The sequence below is a fragment of the Vigna unguiculata genome, chromosome 3 (assembly GCF_037176805.1).
Source record: "Vigna unguiculata cultivar grain cowpea cultivar isolate G323 ecotype 2 chromosome 3, ASM3717680v1, whole genome shotgun sequence".
Lineage (NCBI taxonomy): Eukaryota > Viridiplantae > Streptophyta > Magnoliopsida > Fabales > Fabaceae > Vigna > Vigna unguiculata.
In genome coordinates this window covers 28,397,519-28,409,203 of record NC_140794.1, presented here as the reverse complement: position 1 = coordinate 28,409,203, position 11,685 = coordinate 28,397,519, and the positions used below count along the sequence as shown (strand labels likewise).

The following is an 11,685-nucleotide window of genomic DNA, read 5'->3' as shown; positions in this document are numbered from 1 at the left end:
TGGATGGGTGAAGTTCAGTTCTTGGGGCATGTGATATCCGCCTAGGGGATTGTAGTGGACCCAACAAAGATCGAGGCAGTGGTAAAGTGGGAAAGCCCTAAGTTGGCCACAGAGATTAGGAGCTTTGTGGGGTTAGCAGGCTACTATACGAGGTTCATAGAGGGATTCTCCAAGATAGTGGCACCTTTGACCTTGCTTACTCGAAAGGACCAACCTTTCACTTGGACAGATAAGTGTGAGGAAAGTTTCCAGGAGCTGAAGAGAAGATTGACTAGCGCTCCGATACTAGTGATCCTGGATGTCGGGAAGCCGTTTGAGGTCTACTGTGACGCCTCCCACCTCGGACTTGGATGTGTTTTGATGCAGGAGAGGAAGGCTGCGGCATATGCTTCAAGATAACTTAAGGTGCATGAGCGTAACAATCCCACTCATGACCTGGAGTTGGCGGCTATAGTTTTTGCCTTGAAGATCTGGAGGCACTATCTTTATGGTGCTCAGTTCCGGGTGTTCAGCGATCATAAGAGCCTCAAGTACTTGTTTGACCAGAAGGAGCTGAACATGAGGCAGAGGATGTGGATGGAATTCTTGAAGGACTATGACTTCGAGCTCCTATATCATCCAGGAAAGGCAAATGTGGTGGCAGATGCCCTGAGTAGGAAGACGGTACATACGGCGCATCTCATGATAAAAGAGGTAGAACTACTAGAGAAGTTCAGAGACATGAGGATACAGGTGGAGTTGGGGTCCGAGTCCATTAGCTGTAGTACCCTTACTATATCTACTGACTTCTTTGACTCGATCAGAGAGAGGCAGTTGTTGGATGCATGTCTGAACAGAGTCAGAGAACAGATTGGGTCGGAGGAAGCCAGAGACTTTGCCTTGAGTGATGAGGGCATACTGAGGTTTCGGGGTAGAGTATGTATACCCGATGATGCGGGGTAAAACGGTTAATTCTTGAAGAAGGACATAAGAGTCGTCTCAGTCTGCACCCTGGCATGACTAAGATGTACCAGGATCTTAAGGAAACCTTCTGGTGGCAAGGGATGGAGAAAGATGTGGCTCAGTTCGTGTCAGCCTGTTTGACGTGCCAGAAGGCGAAGGTGGAGCATCAGAGGCCCGGTGGGATCCTACAGCCTTTGGAGATACTAGTGTGGAAATGGGACAGCATCTCGATGGACTTTGTGACCCATTTGCCACGGACCTTTAGAGGGCATGATACCATCTGGGTGATAGTGGATCGATTAACCAAGAGTGCTCACTTCTTGGCAATGAACTTGAGGATGTCCATGGCCAAGTTGGCCCAACTGTACGTTAAGGAGATCGTGAGATTACACGGGGTACCTTCGAGCATAGTTTCCGACAGAGACCCACGATTTACATCCCGATTCTGGCAAACCTTACAGGAGGCATTGGGGACCAAGTTGACTATGAGCTCAGCTTATCGCCCTCAGACCGATGGCCAGTCGGAGAGAACAATTCAGTCATTAGAGGATTTGTTGAGGACTTGCATATTGGATCGTTTGGGTGCTTGGGATGAGGTATTGCCTTTGATAGAGTTCACCTACAACAACAGTTTTCATGCGAGCATTGGCATGGCGCCATACGAGACTCTTTATGGCAGGATGTGTAGGACTCCTCTTTGTTGGTATCAAGATGGAGAAGCGGTGTTGGTTGGACCAGAGTTGTTAGAGCAGACCACCGAGAAGGTGAGGATGGTGAGGAACAAGATGCAAGCTTCTCAGAGTAGGCAGAAGGCCTATGCAGACCGTAGGAGGAGGCCTTTGGAGTTCACAGTTGGCGATCATGTGTTCTTGAGGGTGACCCGAACCACTGGTGTGGGAAGGGCTCTCCGCTCAAGAAAGCTTTCCCCTAAATTCCTTGGCCCCTATCAAATCACGAGGAGGATCAGGCTAGTGGCTTATGAGATAGTGTTACCCCCGCAGTTGGCGAGGAAGTATGTATTCGATCCGGCCCACGTACTGGAAGCTGAGGATATACAGATCAGGGAAGACCTCACGGTGGAAGTACCACCAATCACTCTTGAGGATAACAAGGTTGAGGAACACTGAGGAAAGACGGTTAGTTTGGTGAAAGTCATCTGGGATCGGAGGACGGGTGACTCGACTTGGGAGTTAGAGGAGGACATGAGGAAATCACATCCACATCTGTTTACCTGGTGAGTCTTTATTTTCGAGGTTGAAAATTTTTGTTGTTGGGGAGAATGTAAGGCCCCTTTTTATTCTCCTTCATTTTAAGGGTTGTCCTACAGTAGTGGGCCAAAAGGGCTGGCCCATGGGATAAAAGCTTCTCGTGTTGTCCTAATTTTTCACACTCCATTCACTTTCAGAAACCAGCCGTCACCCCCTTGCTCTCACCAGACGCTCTGCAAGGGTTTCTCCCCAAGCTTTCTCGAACTAGCTCCGAACCAGTTCCTACTCCACGTAAGTGCCCTTTTCTAGATCGTATGAGTTCTAGTGCTTTCCTTTGTATTTTCACAGTTAGGGTTTCGTATTAATCCGACCTTGTCCCGTGTACCTCTTGTTTTTCAGCTCTTTAGTGCGTTCCGAGGGCTGCAGTGCTCATGTCGTGTCGTCAAGGCTTCCGTTGACCCTGTTTCCAGGTAGGGAAGCTAGAACCCACTCGTGTACTTTTTTTTACTGCTGTTTTACTTTCGTGCTGAGAGTCTTTGGCTAGTTTGATGTTCTAAATGCGGGCAATGGTTTGATGTGTTGTTTTGGACTGGTCGGTGCGACTGTTCCAGGAAAACAGTGGCGAGACCTGTTAATCTCGCCCAAGCAAGCCAGTCTCGCCTAGGCGAGATGAACAGAGAGCTCGCCCAGGACTTTTGCACGAAAGGTCGCCCAGGCGACCAGCTAGGCTTTTTGAGCGAGCGAGCACCTCGCCTAAGCGAGAGGGCTCTCGCCTAAGCGAGATCCCGCGTGTGCTCCTGCTGCCTTTTTTTAGCCCTCGCATAGGCGAAGGGGGCTCGCCTGGGCGAGAACGTCTCGCCTGAGCGAGGTGCTGGGCAAGACAGTGCAATGTGAGATTGTTTTCTTGGCTTTGTATGGATAATGCTTGCTTGGTTTTGGGTATTGTGCTAAAGGTTTGATATGAATGAGTATGATTGAGTGACACAAGTCATGAATTATGAATAATGGGTTGACATGAGTTTCGCATGAGATTGTAATGAAATGGTTGGTATGAAAGAAGCATGATAACGATATGAGTTTGAAATCCTTGGTACATGGATGGTATAATGAGATGAAATGAGTTGAGCCTGGAACATGAAAGGCGTTGGCTTTAAAGGTTAGTACAATTAACGTATACATGCATGGTGAATATCATTTTGGCTGCGTGATTATGTTTTGTATGTGTTAGTGCATAATTCCTTGGAGTCTCTAGGTGAGACTTTCGGGGTCGCGCTTCAGTGGTCGGGACGTAATTCCATGGCTCCTGTTAGTGGGTGCCCATGGTGGTGCCCCATCTGTATAACTAGGTAAGGATTCAAGGTAAGGTTGCATCCTAACACTCTGAGGAGTCAGTTAGTCTCACCTAGAGCGGACTGACTCTTGTGGTGAGAGTAGCAAGAGGCCTGAAATTCATTAAGGGCTAACCTTGTGGTGAGGGAAAATTGATCCATCATAACGCTTGTAACACATAGCTCGGGGGTGAGTAGAGGTATCCACCACAAGTGCAAGCATCCGCTGAATCCGACTAAGTTATACATATCCGGATGAGTCAATCGAGTCGTAGTGTATTGATTGAAGGGTCATAACATATTTGGTTGTTGTATGGATGTTGGATGGTGAAATTATGTTTGAATGTATGATGAGAATGTTGTTGGCTCTAGCTTACCCTGTTTATTGTATGGTTTTCTTGTATGTGGCTCTTCTTTCTTGCGATGATCATCAATGTAATTGATGTGAGCAGATGGGCGAGGTTCTCGTGGTCAGCAAGGAAGTGGAGATTCCGCTGCTTAGCCATCGGGGCTGGATTTTATTTTTTGCATGGTTTTTCATTAGGGCTATGGCCCATGTATTTTTTTTACGCCTTGCTACTCTTTTCCCTTTTGTTAGACTCGTATCTAGTTTCCTGTTGGCATCGTGGTGTGCCCAAGGTTGTGGGGGTTGTGTTAAAGACCCCAGGACTACGCTATAGTACTATTATTGTGTGACGTTTCCTTTATTTTCGCGTAATATTTAAATGGGACGTTACATACACTAATAATAATTTGATTAAATTTTCTTCTCAAGCATAAACTTATAATTAGTTTAATAGAAGTATATTAGTACCAACTTTTTTTAGGCCTTTGTTATCTTAAACATAATTTTATATTCAATTTAATACAGGAATATTACATCTAAAAAATATTAGAGGCCTTCTTTTTTCAAGACCTAAAGCGAATGTTTTACCTCCTTTATCCTTGAACCGATCTTAGGTGAAGCTCATTTATCTTGACTAACCACTACAAAAACAATTTACACTTGCTTCATTAAAAATAATAATAATAAAATAAAAGGACAAGTTTATATGTATATATATAATTGTTATTTTTTATTTCATATTATCTTTACGATATTTGTTCTCACTCTTTTCTTTTGTGTTTTGTGTTTCATTTCCCTGTAGAAATAATAAAATAAATATGCATATATGTATATACTGCCACACATGGATAGATGATTTTCCTCTATATTGGATAATTTACTACTTTGATCCAAGCAACCTTTTCAGGAATGCAATGGAATGTAGACGCTTAGAACAATACAGTGACATTTAGTGGGCATGGATCAACACTCTTGTCCCTTCCTAACGTTCGCCTCCACTAATCCTGATAAGATTCATTACGACCACGTTCAATATTCCTATCACCACCACCCACATGAATCCCTTTTACACGATGTCAATAAACTAGTTTACTATATGGGAAAAATAGGAATAAAGTTGTAAAACTCTTAGAAGAAGAATAAATGGTTGTATGTAAGTAAAGAATGTATAATTATGGTTTAAGCTTATGTAAAATATCAATATAAATATAAATATAAAATATGTTCAATGAATAATTAATGTGTTGTAATTAACTGAAGGTCCAACCAAGTAAGCCTTTGTCAAAGGTCTAGCTAAGACAGCCCAGACCGAATGTCAAGCTGAGTCGAATGTTCTAGAGTTGACCTAGACCGAAAGTCGACACAAATCATCCTAGACCGAAAGTTGAGCTTACTCAACTCAAAGTCAAGGATAAAGTTGAAATTTCCTTAAAATAGAAGTTAAATTGTTTTATCCAAACAAAAAAGTTGAAATCTAAGATATTTTGATTAGTCCATTCAACAAACTATTTAAAAAATAAGGAGAATTCAATTATAAATAATTCAAAAACTATATATTTCGATTTATCTAAATTATTGAAATTCTTTATCAAGTGGTTAAAGTCATCCACCTAGACAAACTACTCAATATTTTAGTTTAGGATCTTGTTTGTATGAAAGTACTATAAAGTAACCCAAATATCTTATAAATAATTTGTTATCAACAAATAGTGGTAACCAATTAAAAATAAAGCCAAAAAATTCAACTTTTCTTTTTTTTTTATCATGTATCGAATATGATATTTGATTACAACTATGGATGACAAAAATACCCGTGTTCGTGGGTGTCTGCAAATAAAATTCTTAATAGATAGTTGATACTTGTGGGTTTTGTTACCTACGGATAGTATGTAGTGGGTATTTGTTACCTATGGATAGCATGTAGCGGGTATTTTAATACTAGTTTATAAACGTGTGAGAGAAGCGGGTATCATATTATCTGTATCTGCAGGTACGAGTTACATGAAAAAAATTAAAATTTAATTTATGTTGTATAAAGTTAAATTTTATTACAATTAAAATTTAAGTTACATTTTATTAAATTTAATTTAACTTAAATTAAAATTTAATTATATTTATTTTATTTTATATTTTTTATAATTTTATTTTAAAAAATTATAAAATATCTTTTTTAAATATTTACGTGTATCCACAACTACCACAAGTTTTAAAATACACACGATTTTCTTAAATGGATACCCGATGAGTAAACGGACGAGTAGCATGTGAATTTTGTTATCACAGATCATGTTACGAATAGACACTATCCATTCTCGATCTGTTTCATCCGTAATTACAACATCATAAGACTTATGATCATTTCATTTATCAAAGATATAAGGCTACTAAAGTTTATAGAAGTACATCTTCAATAAGGAAAGTTACTTTAGTTAACCTTCATGTTTTATAATTATTCATTTCTTATTGTGTTGTTCACTTAGTGACATGATCTAAACATCATTCTTAGGTAGACATTTAGTTCTTTGGTTTAATTATGCCTTTGGTTCCCATTTTGGAGTCAAAATCTCAAAATGGTACCCAAATTTTTAAAAGTTTCAAAATAGTCCCCTTTTTTGTTGAAACGTCTCACGTTTGCCCTCTCCGTTAAGTGAAGGTTGACGCCGTTAGAGGGATTGCCACGTGTCAGTTCCTCGATTTTTTGAATTTTTTTTTTGAATTTTTTTTTAAAAAATCAAAAAATTGCCACGTGTCAAGATGTCATCGTGCCACGTGGCAGTGACAATGACACGTGTCAGTATTATGCCAGGTGTCATTTTTTTAGTCTCAATTTGGTCCCTTTATTTTAATTTGTCTCAATTTAGTCCCAATTTTTGTAAAAATGAGCAATTTTGTCCCTTTTCAAATTGAAACAAAATTTAATTTTATATAAATGTTATACAAATTTTTTTATTAAATTTGATATTTTTATTCAAATTGATATTTTTATTATATATTTTTAACATAGCTAAGTTTATTTAAAATTATGTTTCATATTCAACTTTACTTAAAATTGTTTTCAAATTTTAAATTTATATGTGTTTTATTGTAACATGAACTAGTTAATTTATGAATTTTTTTCTATTAACATTATTTTCTATTAACAACTTTTAAACCATTTTAAATAAAGTTCAATGTAAAATATAAATTAAATGAACTTAATTTGGTTAAAAATATTTACTTGAAATATCAATTTTGATGGAAATATTTGTGTACATTTATATAGAAATTAAATTTGATTTCAATTTGGAGAGGGACAAAATTGCAAATTTTTACAAAAATTGGGACTAAATTGAGACAAATTAAAATAAAAGGGACCAAATTGAGACTAAGAAAATGACACGTGGCGTAATACTGACACGTGTCATTGTCACTGTCACATCACTCTGTCACTGCCACGTGGCACAATGACAGCTTGACACGTGGCAATTTTTTGATTTTTTTTAAAAAATTGAAAAAAAAAATTCAAAATAAAAAAAAATTCAAAAAAAATTAATAAAAAAATTCAAAAAAATGAGGAACGGCGTCAACCTTGACTTAACGGAAAGGGCAAACGTGAGACGTTTCAACAAAAAAGGAGACCATTTTGAAATTTTGACTCCAAAATGGAGACCACAGGCATAATTAAACCTAGTTCTTTTTATGTTTATTGGTATTGAACTTTTCTTTATTCTTATATAGTGTTTAACTTTGTCTTTTCTATCCAATGTGGGACTTTTTGACTCACACATGGACTATTCCCAACATCTCCCCTCAAGGGACTCTGCTCCCCTCAAGGGACTACACTTGGACTATTCTCAACATCTCCCCTCAAGGGTGAGTCCCTTGTTTTTTTTTTTCTTTTTTTCATATGATATATTTTTCTTTCAGGTGTATGAGTGACCCCTTTGGTCATGGTTATGCGGTCAGTCACATCGGTGACCCCTTTTTGGTTATGGTTATGGTTATGCGGTCAGACACTCCGAACCATCGGCTCTGATACTGATACCACTGATAGGTTATATATATTTCATATATGAGTTATAGTCATGGGCATGGTTATGACATATGGTTTGTGCAACCACTATCTATAATCCAATCTTTTGAAGATTCGTTGGTTGTGACACATGATGTTGTAAAAAGTAGATCTTCCTCTGATTTATCCTCATCAGATTTATTCTCCACAATTTGAACATCTTCTTCAGAATCTTTAGATTTGCATACCTTTTCCACATGTCCCAATTGACCGCATTTGTGACATTTGACATCTGGCCTCCACCAACACCAATTGGGTTGATGACCTTTTCTCTTGCAATGGGGACAAGATGGAAAAACCTGTGTGTTGTTGTATTTGCTCCTTCTATTTTTCTTGACTATGAGAGCATTATCTTCCGTGTAATTTAAATTACCTTCAACCGCCTCATGATCTTCTCTCATCAATCTTCGTTGTTCTTGTGCTTGTAAGGCATGTATCACCTCTGTAAAGGTAATTGTAGACAAATCTTTTGTGTTTTCTAAGGAAGCAATAGATGCCTCATATCTTTCCGGAACCGTCACCAAAATTTTCTCAACGAGTCTAGAATCTGAAAACTCCTTTCCCAACAATTTTATCTTGTTGGCAATACCCAACAATTTGTTTGAGTATTCTTTAATTGTTTCCGACTCTTTCATCCTTTGCATCTCGAACTCCCTTATCAAGTTCAAAACTTTCATGCCTCGAATCTTCTCGTTCCCTTCATATTCTGCTTTCAAGTATTCCCATATTTCTTTGGGAGACTTTAAAGTCATGATCCTGGTCATAATCATTTGTGAAACACCTGCGAACAAGCATGATTTTGCCTTTGCCTTTCTCGTTTTCTTTTCTTTATGCGCTTTCATTTGAGCCATGGTAGGATTTTCAGACAAGGGAACATCATCTTCCTCCACAACTTCCCATAGATCTAGCCCCTCTAGATATGTTTGCATTCTTACCGCCCATAGATCATAGCTTTCACCATCAAATAGTGGAATAGCGACGTGTGACATATTTCCTTCCATTCTATCGGCAGTAAGAACAATGGCTCTGATACCAGTTGTTGGGATTTTTAGGGCTTTTCATAATATGAGAGATATAAGAGATATATGTGATATGTTATACGGAGGAACATGTTTTTGTATTTTATTGATATACTCTATATATAGAGCAAAATATAACAAATATCAAGTATAAAATATTTTATATTTCTAATCTAAAATAATAACAAATTTCTAAAACTGACACATATCTCTAAAACTAAAATATTTTCCAAAACTAATTTAAATAAAAAAGATATTAAGTAAGTATGTTTATTGGTATTGAACTTTTCTTTATTATTATTTAAAACTTGATTCATAGATATAAAAAATTTCACATCATTAACAGTTCGATCATCAACACTCTACTTTTTGTAATAACATAAGGTAAATGGAGGAAGTTACTTAACTAGGTCTCAATTTTATTTAGTTGAGCTATACAAGATGAAAGTTTTATACTTTAGTATAATTTCATCATATAGCCATTAGTTCTATGGAGAGAAATTATATTCTTTCTTAAATATATTTTTAAACCCATTTAAGTTATTTTATTTTTGATAAAAATTAGTTTTTTTATAAATTTTATGTTTTATTTAATTAATTTTTTCACTTCCAAGTTTACAATTTTTAATAAATTTTAAATAATAAATAAATATTCTTTATTTTTTAAATGTCAAATTTTTAGAAGCGTTTTTTGTTCATTTATCTTTTTAAGAATTTAAAAATAAAAATAATTACTCTTCTATTATTTATACTTCTAATTATTATCAAAGTTTCCGTTAATTAAAAATTAAATACAGATTGAAGAAAGAAATATTTCTTAGAATGAGTCTCTTTCTTTTATATATTTACACGTGTATACACTTGATCCTTCCAATTTTTTTCAGGTTGGATAAAATTAATATGAACCCTTTACAATTTTTTGAATTTTAATTTATTAATACAATGTTATATAAATCATATATTAAGTTATAAATCAAATCTTAATTCAATATATAAATTACAAAAATCAATTGGAAAATCAAATTATATTTTAGTTAAACGTATAATTTTAATTTGTGTCTTTCATTTAAATTATTTAACTATTAAAATAATTAATTTATATTTTAATATTATAAAAAAAATACATATTATACAAATATGTTTATATTTGTAAATGTAGATACACGCATTTAGAGAAAAGGACAAAAAGTGTCAGCTAAAAAATAAATTAGTTTTAATATTTTGATCAAAATTGGATCAGGATAAGACAACTCATGGATATATATCCACGCATGTTTTCCAAATTTTCTTGCAATGCCTATCTATCTATTCGTGTTACGTGTGTATAAGGAAACGTGAGGAAATAGTGAGCATCACGTTGAAACTATGAAGTACTTTGTCAGTTTCGAGATCGGAGGAGTTTTAATTTTATAAAACACTTATATTTAGATTTTTCTTAAATAATAGAAACACTAGTGTAAGAGAAGGATTTGACCGCGGTTATTTTGACCTTTTGGCTTCGGTTTCACATCTTAAACATGTACTGATGAGGTAAAAAATTATTTGTTTATGACTCGGTTATGAATCGAGGCATATGCGAGGGTTACTCCCTCGGTTCCGGAGGGAACTGAGACCTAATGGGTATCACGAATTTAAAAAAAAAAAACTTTCTGATCCAATAACAGCCAGACACGTGGCCATGATCCTTATACACACATATGCACCAACCACAGTGTGCCACATCATCATCATCAACATTCTCCCAAATCAGAAACCCTAGCCACCATTCAAACCCTAAATGTCGCCAATGTACCGTCACACCATCTTCGACCACCGCATCACGCCGAAACAACTTCACAACACCTCCAGTTATCTCACCGGCGACGCAAAACAGCCTCCCTTCACCACCATATCAAAACGGAAAACGTTAAACCGCCAACGGCTGAACCACCGTGAGCCAAATCGCACATTCAACACATAGAAGGGTTTCATAATTAGAAAAAGGAGAAGCACGTACCAAAAGCGAGATTGAACAACGACAATGGTGACTTTGGAAGCTCTACGACGGCGATAATGGTGGAAGCCTGTGTGATGGCAGACCGGTGATGGAGCAATGAAGGAACCTTTGCGTGCTGCAACGAAACTCCAACGAAGGAATAGTAGCATTCTGCAACGAAACTGGCGTTCGGAAATGGAAGAGAGAAAAAATTGTTGTTGCTCGCGCAAAGAAGAAGAACAGTAGCGCGATTTCTTTTTAACCCTAAGAAGACTTATTGCCTCGGTTGATTTTAAACCGAGGCATAAACATCTATCTGCCTCGGTTACATACAACCCGAGGCATATTCCACTCGAAAAGCAATCAAATATGCCTCGGTTATAAGAGACCCGAGGCATAAACATCTATTCGCCTCGGTTATAGGAGACCCGAGGCATAAACATTTATCTGCCTCGGTTAGATGTGACCCGAGGCATAAAAGTCTGCCACTTGTTTAAAAATATCAAAGTAGAGGGAAAGATAAAAAAATTTGGAAGGTTTATGCTTCGGTTCTATATACAACCGAGGCATAAAAGTTCAAAAAAATTACAAAAGTGCCACCGCGTCTTCATATGCCTTGTTTGCGCCTGAACCAATGCATATTGGGCGCTGTAAAAAGTTCATTCTGCACTAGTGAAAGAAGATAGAAGAAAGAATAAACAACGAGAGAATATGGAGCAACTTTTCTGTATATATTATTATTGATAGGAAGAGTCTTATTTATAGATACAACATGGTAACCCATAAAGCATTACAAATATTTACATAAAGAGTAAT

At 36.8% G+C, this 11,685-nt stretch overlaps 1 protein-coding gene across 1 annotated transcript; it reads left to right on the top strand.

Annotated features, from left to right (window-relative positions):
• Nucleotides 1-995: 995 nt before the first annotated feature.
• LOC146887667 (uncharacterized) lies at nucleotides 996-2,069 on the top strand. The gene is made up of 4 exons (XM_085670332.1): nucleotides 996-1,148; nucleotides 1,404-1,495; nucleotides 1,622-1,817; nucleotides 1,944-2,069. The coding sequence occupies exons 1-4, from the start codon at nucleotides 996-998 to the stop codon at nucleotides 2,067-2,069; spliced, it is 567 nt and encodes a 188-aa protein (XP_085526458.1).
• The last annotated feature ends 9,616 nt before the right edge of the window (nucleotides 2,070-11,685 follow it).